General features: G+C 37.6%; 1 protein-coding gene across 1 annotated transcript in view; it reads right to left on the reverse strand.

Moving 5' to 3' along the window:
• Positions 1-14846, reverse strand: part of LOC308303595 (wings apart-like protein homolog) — a 73228-nt gene that overhangs the window by 31011 nt on the left and 27371 nt on the right. The window contains 3 exon segments of the mRNA XM_080748014.1: positions 2023-2277; positions 5044-5155; positions 13056-13192. Of these exon segments, the coding sequence (XP_080604140.1) occupies positions 2023-2277; positions 5044-5155; positions 13056-13192 (504 nt within the window).

The following is a 14846-nucleotide window of genomic DNA, read 5'->3' on the forward strand; positions in this document are numbered from 1 at the left end:
GTCAGTAATGTCCTGGTCATATAAACAGTGTTGTCAGTAATGTCCTGGTCATATAAACAGTGTTGTCAGTAATGTCCTGGTCATATAAACAGTGTTGTCAGTAATGTCCTGGTCATATAAACAGTGTTGTCAGTAATGTCCTGGTCATATAAACAGTGTTGTCAGTAATGTCCTGGTCATTATCCACAATGAAAAGCTTTAACCTATAAACAGTGTTGTCAGTAATGTCCTGGTCATATAAACAGTGTTGTCAGTAATGTCCTGGTCATATAAACAGTGTTGTCAGTAATGTCCTGGTCATATAAACAGTGTTGTCAGTAATGTCCTGGTCATTATAAACAGTGTTGTCAGTAATGTCCTGGTCATATAAACAGTGTTGTCAGTAATGTCCTGGTCATATAAACAGTGTTGTCAGTAATGTCCTGGTCATATAAACAGTGTTGTCAGTAATGTCCTGGTCATATAAACAGTGTTGTCAGTAATGTCCTGGTCATATAAACAGTGTTGTCAGTAATGTCCTGGTCATATAAACAGTGTTGTCAGTAATGTCCTGGTCATATAAACAGTGTTGTCAATAATGTCCTGGTCATATAAACAGTGTTGTCAATAATGTCCTGGTCATATAAACAGTGTTGTCAGTAATGTCCTGGTCATATAAACAGTGTTGTCAGTAATGTCCTGGTCATATAAACAGTGTTGTCAGTAATGTCCTGGTCATATAAACAGTGTTGTCAGTAATGTCCTGGTCATATAAACAGTGTTGTCAGTAATGTCCTGGTCATATAAACAGTGTTGTCAGTAATGTCCTGGTCATATAAACAGTGTTGTCAGTAATGTCCTGGTCATATAAACAGTGTTGTCAGTAATGTCCTGGTCATATAAACAGTGTTGTCAGTAATGTCCTGGTCATATAAACAGTGTTGTCAGTAATGTCCTGGTCATTATCCACAGTGAAAAGCTTTACGGCGCTGGCTCTCTTTCCCCTGGGGAAGGCTGTGTATGGAGTTGACCATGAGCGTACACAGGTTGAGGCAAGGAGATGCCAACTGGTTCATTCTCTATTGATGGTAACAGACCATGAGTGTACACAGGTTGAGGCAAGGAGATGCCAACTGGTTCATTCTCTATTGATGGTAACAGACCATGAGTGTACACAGGTTGAGGCAAGGAGATGCCAACTGGTTCATTCTCTATTGATGGTAACAGACCATGAGCGTACACAGGTTGAGGCAAGGAGATGCCAACTGGTTCATTCTCTATTGATGGTAACAGACCATGAGCGTACACAGGTTGAGGCAAGGAGATGCCAACTGGTTCATTCTCTATTGATGGTAACAGACCATGAGTGTACACAGGTTGAGGCAAGGAGATGCCAACTGGTTCATTCTCTATTGATGGTAACAGACCATGAGCGTACACAGGTTGAGGCAAGGAGATGCCAACTGGTTCATTCTCTATTGATGGTAACAGAGAAAGCTAAACGGAAACGGAGAGGGAACTGTTGTCTAATGAAGGTGAAGGGAAGCTCATCACCTGTGACTGTCATAGTGAGGAAGATTGTTTTCACCCCTGTCTGTGCCTCCTGCAATCTCACACTCAATGACTGTCCATCATTTGCATTAGCAGCATTCTGGTGACATTATTGAGAATGCAGGACTCAGGAAACTGCTGGCAGGTTTCTAAGCAGCAGGACTGGTGTGACTACTTTCAACATGAGGTTATGATCATCATATAAACAAATTAAAACATGTATTTTTTTCGGGGGAAAAACCCCTGTTTTGCAATGTAGCTACTGTACTTTTTTGTTCCTTTTTTATTAATATCACGTAGATGTTTTTATTTTGGTACTTTAAATAGCAATAACGAGGCTATGAAAACGACATGGGGTGGGACTTTATAATTATAAAAATGTTCTTCCCTGGCTTTGTTGTCCCACCTAGTAACAGAACCACATGGGGTGGGACTTGACAAAGAGTGAATTAGTAGTAGGGATATAATAATAATAATAATAATAATATTTACAGTAATATTCTGCAGGTCCAGGTGCTTGTTGTGAACCATTTCACACAGCTTGCGTATCTTCTCCTTGACCTTGGTCATCTCTCGGGTGCTGAGCTGTGAAGAGGCCCCCCCAGCCCCCCCCGGCCCCCCGGGGCCCCCCTCCAGCTCCAGCTCCAGTAAGCGGATCATCAGGTCCAGACAGGAGCGATCCAGATCCATGTTTAACCTGTCTCTGCTCAGTATGTACATGAGAGACGCTGTGCACAGGGCCAGGTTCTGAGAGAGAGACATAGAGACACACACAGAGAGAGAGAGAGAGAGACATAGAGACACAGAGAGAGAGAGACATAGAGACACACACAGAGAGAGAGAGAGAGAGAGACATAGAGACACAGAGAGAGAGAGACATAGAGACACACAGAGAGAGAGAGAGAGAGAGAGAGAGAGAGAGAGAGAGAGAGAGAGAGAGAGAGAGAGGATTAAATTGTTATTAGTATTATTACTTGTGCAAGCAGAGCGCAAAAAGTACTGTTTTGGGTTTGGTATATGTATGTATTTGTGTTTCTCAACCACTGGTCCTGGGGACCTTTGGTGTGCCCCTGAGAAGGGTCAAGTGTGCCCCTTGAAACTGCTTGAAAGCCAGTGTTGTATTTATCATTTTAAAATTGATTTAAACTAGTGAAAACAGCCGATCTACAAGCACACAACACCTCTCTGTTTTCACTACTTTCAACAGTAGTGAAAACGCCTTGCTGTTTTCACTACTGTTGTGCGACAGCCTTGTATGATGAAGCAGGGCTTTGCTTTGTGAAGAAACGTACACATTTGAAACTTGGAGATACAAGGTTTCTTCCCGACAGTGAAGACATTTACACCCCCGTATTATGTTGGTGTGACCATGGATTCTTGGGACATGAAAAGTGTGGCCATGCAGAAAAAAGGTTGAGAAACACTGCTCTACAGTATGTATGTATATACAGTATATATGAAAGCGTGGGGTGGCTCAAAGTAGCTGACAGAGTACAGCATCTTGCAATGGGCCTGGTGTACAAGATACACTACACCTCCAAGATACCCATGTACCTGACAAACTACTTCTTAAAGGTCAAGGATGTTCACGATCACAACACCAGAGGCAGCTCCACTAATCGTCATCAACGTAGATTTAACACTAAACAAGGCTCTAACTCGTTCTCCTGCTATACCATCAACATGTGGAACGCCCTTCCACAAGCCCTAAAGGAGAGCAAATCCCTAGCCTCCTTCAAAATTGGTATGAAAAGTCACCTTCAGACAGCTGCTACCCGTGACTTGTAAATAGACTAAGCCCCCATGCTCCCCCCACCTTTTTTCCTTTTCTTTTCTGCCTTTGTATTTGATGTTATGCTTTTGAAACTGATATTATCCTAGATAAAGTACTATGTTCTATCCGTCTGTCTTTCAATGATATATGAGATACTTAAAGTGTGGTTCCAGCATGTATGTATATACAGTATGTACAGTATGTATGCAGGGGTCCCCCTACAGCCAATGAGGGAGCAGCATTCCTGGTGATGATGTCATCAGAGTTTGGTATATAAGAGCGCTCTGGTCTTGAACTCAGCAACTGCTAAATTGTCCTTACCTTTTAAAGGGCCAGTTCACCTCTGGGACAACCCGATCTCATTTTATTGTTGTTTGGGACACGATCAACACAATCCTGAGTTATTTTTTGTGTTCAATCTGTTTTTTGAGATATTTTAGTATTTCAGCATGTACTAGTGATGAGTTTTGCATCACTAGTGCAAAACGCATCACTTACTGTGTGCATGTATCATGTTGGTGGCGTGTAGACCGGACCACAGCTTTCAAATAAAACAATCCCATTGGAAAAAGACATATTCGTTGTCAGGCTGTATCTGCCACTGTTTACATAAAAACTAATGTAAAAGGCCGAGCTGTGCGCTATGGTCCCACGAGGGCACGTCGCGCACATAGCAGACGATCTGTGCGCAGATCATATGCCAGGCGGGTAAAAGAATCATAACAGTTTCCAAATTTAAAAAAATTTGAATCGTGAAAAAAGACCATTCTATGGCTGTGCAGCTCCTTCCTTGTTTACAATGCAAACTTATGGAAGCGGAGCTATGATCCAGCCTTAAGGCCCTTTTCCACCGGCAGCGATAACGATGACGATAGCCATAAAATATCACAGCGATAATTATGCCTTCACATTGATGTCCGATAAAGTTATCGGACATCAACAGCCGCTCGCGCAGAGCGCATCGCGAGCTGTTTGTCAGAGACCCAGTTCCATATCACTGTGATCTTAACCACATCGTTGTTGATCCTAACGATGTAGTTGTCGGCTATCGTTGTCTTTATCGGTGTTTGGTGGATGCTGCCGATCCACTTCAATTGAAAACCCACTTTTTTAAATCGTTATCGTCATCGTTATCGCTGCCGGTGGAAAAGAGCCTTTAGACCGGATACGGAAACCTAGATCGGCTCAAAACCGGAAATGCGTCCGGATACAGTTAGGAGGCGGGCCTAAAGAGTCAGAATCGGCGATAAACAGCGATCATACTTTTAATTGTTCCATAATGATTAAAGCTAATTAAATCTTGGGGATCTACGGGCATAGCAGGGCGGTACAGCGGGAGATCTTGGGTTTCTACGGGGGTAGCAGGAAATGAGTTAATGGGTGAAAACATCAAGGACATGAGGCCAGCAGGACACACCTCCTGGTGCACTCTGCTGGTGCACATGTAGACCATGTGTGGCCTGGTTGAGCACTCTGCTGGTGCACATGTAGACCATGTGTGGCCTGGTTGAGCATGAGGCGCAAGTTGGCACCTCCACAGAGAGCACTTCTAGTTATTATTAATATTAAAGGGACAAGCACAGAGTTTAGTTTACTGAACTTATTCACCGTTTGAGCCCAGAAACCTCTGGGTTGTTAAAACCACAGGGTGTGTGTGTGTGTGTGTGTGTGTGTGTGTGTGTGTGTGTGTGTGTGTGTGTGTGTGTGTGTGTGTTTAGGGTTAGGGTCTCTCTACTCACAGGGTGCTGTGGTGCATCCTCCAGGGTCTTAAACACCATGGCTACCTTCCCTCTGGCTCTCAGGTGCATCCTGAAGGATCCCATGGCACAGCGGGTGGCCAGGCTGATCACACTGAAACCACACAACCCCAGGCGTTAGCATACACTGACCTGCTGGTGGCGCTATAACAGGCTGATCACACTGAAACCACACAGCAGGGCAAATACAATCAATACACTTGATTACACTCACAATCATTACATAATCATTACATAATCATTACATAATCATTACATAATCATTACAATCATTACATAGTCATTACATAATCATTACATAATCATTACATAGTCATTACATAATCATTACATAATCATTACAATCATTACATAGTCCACTCATCATAATCATTACATAATCATTACAATCATTACATAGTCCACTCATCATAATCATTACATAATCATTACATAATCATTACATAGTCCACTCATCATAATCATTACATAATCATTACATAATCATTACATAGTCCACTCATCATAATCATTACATAATCATTACATAATCATTACATAGTCCACTCATCATAATCATTACATAATCATTACATAATCATTACATAGTCCACTCATCATAATCATTACATAATCATTACATAATCATTACATAATCATTACATAGTCCACTCATCATAATCATTACATAATCATTACACAATCATTACATAGTCCACTCATCATAATCATTACATAATCATTACATAGTCATTACATAGTCCACTCATCATAATCATTACATAATCATTACATAGTCCACTCATCATAATCATTACAATCATTACATAGTCCACTCATCATAATCATTACATAATCATTACATAATCATTACATAATCCACTCATCATAATCATTACATAATCATTACATAATCCACTCATCATAATCATTACATAATCATTACATAGTCCACTCATCATAATCATTACATAATCATTACATAATCATTACATAGTCCACTCATCATAATCATTACATAATCATTACATAATCATTACATAATCCACTCATCATAATCATTACATAATCATTACATAGTCCACTCATCATAAGCATTACATAATCATTACATAATCATTACATAGTCCACTCATCATAATCATTACATAATCATTACAATCATTACATAGTCCACTCATCATAATCATTACATAATCATTACATAGTCCACTCATCATAATCATTACATAATCATTACAATCATTACATAGTCCACTCATCATAATCATTACATAATCATTACATAGTCCACTCATCATAATCATTACATAATCATTACACAATCATTACATAGTCCACTCATCATAATCATTACATAATCATTACATAGTCATTACATAGTCCACTCATCATAATCATTACATAATCATTACATAATCATTACATAATCATTACATAATCCACTCATCATAATCATTACATAATCATTACATAGTCCACTCATCATAATCATTACATAATCATTACAATCATTACATAGTCCACTCATCATAATCATTACATAGTCCACTCATCATAATCATTACATAATCATTACATAATCCACTCATCATAATCATTACATAATCATTACATAGTCCACTCATCATAATCATTACATAATCATTACATAATCCACTCATCATAATCATTACATAATCATTACATAGTCCACTCATCATAATCATTACATAATCATTACATAATCCACTCATCATAATCATTACATAATCATTACATAGTCCACTCATCATAATCATTACATAATCATTACATAATCATTACATAGTCCACTCATCATAATCATTACATAATCATTACAATCATTACATAGTCCACTCATCATAATCATTACATAATCATTACATAATCCACTCATCATAATCATTACATAATCATTACATAGTCCACTCATCATAATCATTACATAATCATTACATAATCCACTCATCATAATCATTACATAATCATTACATAGTCCACTCATCATAATCATTACATAATCATTACATAATCATTACATAATCCACTCATCATAATCATTACATAATCATTACATAGTCCACTCATCATAATCATTACATAATCATTACATAATCATTACATAGTCCACTCATCATAATCATTACATAATCATTACATAATCATTACATAGTCCACTCATCATAATCATTACATAGTCCACTCATCATAATCATTACATAATCATTACATAGTCCACTCATCATAATCATTACATAATCATTACATAATCATTACATAGTCCACTCATCATAATCATTACATAATCATTACATAATCATTACATAGTCCACTCATCATAATCATTACATAATCATTACATAGTCCACTCATCATAATCATTACATAATCATTACACAATCATTACATAGTCCACTCATCATAATCATTACATAATCATTACATAGTCATTACATAGTCCACTCATCATAATCATTACATAATCATTACATAGTCATTACATAGTCCACTCATCATAATCATTACATAATCATTACACAATCATTACATAGTCCACTCATCATAATCATTACATAATCATTACACAATCATTACATAGTCCACTCATCATAATCATTACATAATCATTACACAATCATTACATAGTCCACTCATCATAATCATTACATAATCATTACATAGTCATTACATAGTCCACTCATCATAATCATTACATAGTCCACTCATCATAATCATTACATAATCATTACATAGTCATTACATAGTCCACTCATCATAATCATTACATAGTCCACTCATCATAATCATTACATAATCATTACATAATCATTACATAGTCCACTCATCATAATCATTACATAATCATTACATAGTCATTACATAGTCCACTCATCATAATCATTACATAATCATTACATAGTCCACTCATCATAATCATTACATAATCATTACAATCATTACATAGTCCACTCATCATAATCATTACATAATCATTACATAATCATTACATAATCCACTCATCATAATCATTACATAATCATTACATAGTCCACTCATCATAATCATTACATAATCATTACATAATCCACTCATCATAATCATTACATAATCATTACATAGTCCACTCATCATAATCATTACATAATCATTACATAATCATTACATAATCCACTCATCATAATCATTACATAATCATTACATAGTCCACTCATCATAATCATTACATAATCATTACATAATCATTACATAGTCCACTCATCATAATCATTACATAATCATTACAATCATTACATAGTCCACTCATCATAATCATTACATAATCATTACATAATCCACTCATCATAATCATTACATAATCATTACATAGTCCACTCATCATAATCATTACATAATCATTACATAATCCACTCATCATAATCATTACATAATCATTACATAATCCACTCATCATAATCATTACATAATCATTACATAGTCCACTCATCATAATCATTACATAATCATTACATAATCATTACATAGTCCACTCATCATAATCATTACATAATCATTACATAGTCCACTCATCATAATCATTACATAATCATTACATAATCATTACATAATCCACTCATCATAATCATTACATAATCATTACATAGTCCACTCATCATAATCATTACATAATCATTACATAATCATTACATAGTCCACTCATCATAATCATTACATAATCATTACAATCATTACATAGTCCACTCATCATAATCATTACATAATCATTACATAATCCACTCATCATAATCATTACATAATCATTACATAGTCCACTCATCATAATCATTACATAATCATTACATAATCCACTCATCATAATCATTACATAATCATTACATAATCCACTCATCATAATCATTACATAATCATTACATAGTCCACTCATCATAATCATTACATAATCATTACATAATCATTACATAATCCACTCATCATAATCATTACATAATCATTACATAGTCCACTCATCATAATCATTACATAATCATTACATAATCATTACATAGTCCACTCATCATAATCATTACATAGTCCACTCATCATAATCATTACATAATCATTACATAATCATTACATAGTCCACTCATCATAATCATTACATAATCATTACATAATCATTACATAGTCCACTCATCATAATCATTACATAATCATTACAATCATTACATAGTCCACTCAATACACTTGATTACACCAGTAAGACTCCCTAATCGGGTGTGATTTTAGGCCAAAATGTGTAGGAGAAGTGTCCAAAAATGTGTTTGTACAAATCGCCCTGATGGTGGCGCTATATGGGACAGATCCATGTTGATGAGATGAGTATAGACATGCTGTGTACCAATTTGTGTGATTTTAGGGCAAAATCTGTAGGAGCAGTGTCCAAAAATGTGTTTGATAAATCGGCCTGATGGTGGTGCTATATGGGACAGAGCCATTTTGATTATATGAGTGTAGACATGCTGTGTAGCGATTTGCGTGATTTTAGGGCAAAATCTGTAGGAGCAGTGTCCAAAAATGTGTTTTAAAACATCGGCCTGAAGGTGGCGCTACATTTGACATATCCATGTTGATGAGATGAGTGTAGACATGCTGTGTACCGATTTGCGTGATTTTAGGGCAAAGATTGTAGGAGCAGTGTCCAAAGATGTGTTTTTGAAGAATCAGCCTCATGGTGGCGCTAGAAGAGGGCCATGTGAGAATTGATGGGTGGAGGTTGTGGTTTGGCAGGCAAGGAGTATGTGTGCAAAATCTGGCATGGATCGGGGCAACGGTTGCGGAGATATGAGCAGGGCAAAATTGAGACGTGTGACGGACGGACGGACGGACGGACGGACGGACGGACGGACGGACGGACGGACGGACGGACGGACAGACAGACAGACAGACAGACAGACAGACAGACAGACAGACAGACAGACAGACAGACAGACAGACAGACAGACGGTGGAGGTTTTGGTAGTAAGTGCGACGTGACGGTCGCAACAAGTAATCATTACATAATCACTACATAATCCACTCATCAGGGAGAGTCCAAAGTTGAAGAAAAATAAATATGTGTGACGGCCGTCTGTCCGGCCAGCATTGCACGCTGAGAACAACTAGTCAGGGAATATTAATAAAACCTAAATTCCTTACCAAACGATGTCTTCACCAATGTGTTGGTAAAGGTGTCTAGTAACATATCTAACAATGTGTTGGTAAAGGTGTTTAGTAACATATCTAACAATGTGTTGGTAAAGGTGTCTAGTAACATATCTAACAATGTGTTGGTAAAGGTGTTTAGTAACATATCTAACAATGTGTTGGTAAAGGTGTTTAGTAACATATCTAACAATGTGTTGGTAAAGGTGTTTAGTAACATATCTAACAATGTGTTGGTAAAGGTGTTTAGTAACATATCTAACAATGTGTTGGTAAAGGTGTTTAGTAACATATCTAACAATGTGTTGGTAAAGGTGTCTAGTAACATATCTAACAATGTGTTGGTAAAGGTGTCTAGTAACATATCTAACAATGTGTTGGTAAAGTGTCTAGTAACATATCTAACAATGTGTTGGTAAAGGTGTCTAGTAACATATCTAACAATGTGTTGGTAAAGGTGTTTAGTAACATATCTAACAATGTGTTGGTAAAGGTGTCTAGTAACATATCTAACAATGTGTTGGTAAAGGTGTCTAGTAACATATCTAACAATGTGTTGGTAAAGGTGTCTTGTAACATATCTAACAATGTGTTGGTAAAGGTGTCTAGTAACATATCTAACAATGTGTTGGTAAAGGTGTCTAGTAACATATCTAACAATGTGTTGGTAAAGGTGTCTAGTAACATATCTAACAATGTGTTGGTAAAGGTGTCTAGTAACATATCTAACAATGTGTTGGTAAAGGTGTCTAGTAACATATCTAACAATGTGTTGGTAAAGGTGTCTAGTAACATATCTAACAATGTGTTGGTAAAGGTGTCTAGTAACATATCTAACAATGTGTTGGTAAAGGTGTCTAGTAACATATCTAACAATGTGTTGGTAAAGGTGTCTAGTAACATATCTAACAATGTGTTGGTAAAGGTGTCTAGTAACATATCTAACAATGTGTTGGTAAAGGTGTCTAGTAACATATCTAACAATGTGTTGGTAAAGGTGTCTAGTAACATATCTAACAATGTGTTGGTAAAGGTGTCTAGTAACATATCTAACAATGTGTTGGTAAAGGTGTTTAGTAACATATCTAACAATGTGTTGGTAAAGGTGTCTAGTAACATATCTAACAATGTGTTGGTAAAGGTGTCTAGTAACATATCTAACAATGTGTTGGTAAAGGTGTCTAGTAACATATCTAACAATGTGTTGGTAAAGGTGTCTAGTAACATATCTAACAATGTGTTGGTAAAGGTGTCTAGTAACATATCTAACAATGTGTTGGTAAAGGTGTCTTGTAACATATCTAACAATGTGTTGGTAAAGGTGTCTAGTAACATATCTAACAATGTGTTGGTAAAGGTGTTTAGTAACATATCTAACAATGTGTTGGTAAAGGTGTTTAGTAACATATCTAACAATGTGTTGGTAAAGGTGTCTAGTAACATATCTAACAATGTGTTGGTAAAGGTGTCTAGTAACATATCTAACAATGTGTTGGTAAAGGTGTTTAGTAACATATCTAACAATGTGTTGGTAAAGGTGTCTAGTAACATATCTAACAATGTGTTGGTAAAGGTGTTTAGTAACATATCTAACAATGTGTTGGTAAAGGTGTCTAGTAACATATCTAACAATGTGTTGGTAAAGGTGTCTAGTAACATATCTAACAATGTGTTGGTAAAGGTGTCTAGTAACATATCTAACAATGTGTTGGTAAAGGTGTTTAGTAACATATCTAACAATGTGTTGGTAAAGGTGTCTAGTAACATATCTAACAATGTGTTGGTAAAGGTGTCTAGTAACATATCTAACAATGTGTTGGTAAAGGTGTCTAGTAACATATCTAACAATGTGTTGGTAAAGGTGTTTAGTAACATATCTAACAAAGACTGAAATTCAACATCCCTAGGAGAACCTTTGTCAGCTAGGGTAATTCTGGGTCTCATTCACTTACTATACACTGTACTATACTGTAAGAGAAAAAATCACTCCCAAAAAATATGCTTTAAGTGGGATGTGAGGGGTCTAACTAGGTGTTTTTAATTATTGCATTCATTGGGCCAAAAACAACACCAAAGAACAATGGTTTAGTGATGAGTTACACAGTTGTATGGGGTCCATTGTTGGCCCAAGGAATGTTTTTCGTGCAAAACAAATGATTGCAATGGATTCAGAATAATTAAAAACACCTGGTTAAAAGTGTAGTAAAAGTTGTGTAGTGAAAGTTGTGTAGTGTTGTGCAGAGCATACGAGCGGAGTGGAGCGCGAGCGGTGCGGGGAGCGAGACGTTTTTTTAGTAGAGCGTGAGCGAGCGACTTTTATAACGGGTCTGAGCGCCGACCCTCCTCCGCTCCGAGCCGATCCTGTTGGGGCCGCGCGCCGCATGTTTCCAACAAAACAGTGGCGAGTGGAAAGCTCTCCAAGTCTCCATCAAAGCCGAGGCTTACGTTAGCGCAGCCATTTGTGTTGGGAACACACTGGCAAAGGAGAAAGTGTTTCAGACATGGTAGCAAACTACTTTTTTGACTCTGATTGACGGCCCTGAGTGGAGCGTGGAGCGAGCGCGGAGTGAGAGATGCGAAAATCAAGCTGAGCGACGGAGTGGCGGGGAGCGGAGCGGCCCGGTGGCCGACCAGAGTGACGAGCGAGTTGGACAAGAGCCCTCTGGAGCGCGGAGCGGATTTTGTCATCGCTCCACTCCACTCGTGTGCTCTGGTGTTGTGTAGTAATAGTTGTGTAGTAATAGTTGTGTAGTGTTGTGTAGTAATAGTTGTGTAGTGTTGTGTAGTGTTGTGTAGTAATAGTTGTGTAGTGTTGTGTAGTAAACATTGTGTACCTCAGACAGCGGGTGTTCAGAGGTTGTCCAGTCTTCAGTCCGGTTGCCAGATATTCAAAGTCGTCAGTAAACTCCTGGTTTTCTCCAAACTCCACCACGTCGTTGAAATGCTTCACATGTTGAACCACTGTGTACAACTACACAACAATACACAACAATATTAATATTAATATTATTATTATTATTAATATTAATGCTTCACATGTTGCACTACAGTGTACAACTACACAACAATATTATTATTATTCATATTAATATTATGAATATTAATGCTTCACATGTTGCACTACAGTGTACAACTACACAACAATATGAATATTATTATTATTAATATTATTAATATTAATTCTTCACATGTTGAACTACTGTGTACAACTACACAACAATATGAATATTAATATTAATATTATTATTATTAATATTATTAATATTAATGCTTCACATGTTGAACCACCGTGTACAACTACACAACAATATGATTATTAATATTATTAATATTATTATTATTAATGCTTCACATGTTGATAATGATATGATAGTTACCTACTCCTCCCGCCAGGGAAATTCGGGTATCGCAGCCCAACCCAGCTGCTTTTTTTTCAGCTTAACCCAGCTGAACCCAGTGCAGCCCACAAGGAGCGCGAGGGGGGGAGCAATTAGGGGTTAAGAGTCTTGCTCAGGGACACACATCGACATTGCTATCCTGGCCGGGAATCGAACCTGGGACAACCAGGGGAACTGGTTCCCCAGGCAGGCTCCCTAACCATTCAGCTATGTTGAACCACCGTGTACAATTACACAACAATATGAATAATATTATTATTAATATTAATACTTCACATGTTGCAGGACAGATCCATGTTGATGACATGAGTGTAGACATACTGTGTACCAATTTGCGTGATTTTAGGGCCAAAATCTTAGGGGCAGTGTCCAAAAATGTGTTTTGCAAGAATCTGCCTCATGGTGGCGCTAGAAGAGGGCCATGTGAGAATTGTGGAGGTTGTGGTTTGGCAGGCAAGGAGTGTGTGTGCAAAATTTGGCATGGATCGGGGCAACGGTTTGCGGAGATATGAACAGGGCAAAAGTGTGACGTGTGACTGACAGACGGAGAGACAGCCGGTGGAGGTTTTGATAGTAAGTGCGACCTGACGGTCGCAATTATAATTATAATAATTATTATCATCATCATCGCTGGTACAGCTAGAGTGAGACAGGCAGAGAGACAGACAGCTAGAGTGAGACAGGCAGAGAGACAGACAGATAGCTGTGAGTGAGACATTACAGTCCAAACAGCAGCTGTGAGTGTTTCATATTCCACAGCGGTTCATAGTGAAAGTTCTAGCATTTGACTGCCTCTCAATAAAACCACATTTGATAAGACATAATTATCACCCACATATTATTGATTATAGAGAATTGTTCTATTATTGTTAACCCCAGTGTTTTGCACGGACCGGGCGTTCATTTAGAAAGGATGTTAATTAAAGTTATCAGACTCCCGGCAGGTATTGGACGGTTGGACCAGGACCAGTTGTTAACCATTAGGGTCACACAACCCCTCTATAAGCTGACTGAGTCATGTGACTTGATAACAGTATTTCTATTAGTTTTGGTCGTTTCTGGGAGTCTGGTGGGACGAGGGTCACATTAGATGTCACTGTCGGGCAGAAACCTCGTATCTCCAAGTTTCAAATGTGTACGTCTTTTGGTAAAGCAAAGCCCTGCTTCATCATACAAGACTGTCGCACAAAACTAGTGAAAACAGCCGATCTACAAGCACACAACGCC

The sequence above is a fragment of the Nannobrachium achirus genome, assembly GCF_963921795.1.
Source record: "Nannobrachium achirus genome assembly, chromosome: 18".
NCBI lineage: Eukaryota > Metazoa > Chordata > Actinopteri > Myctophiformes > Myctophidae > Nannobrachium > Nannobrachium achirus.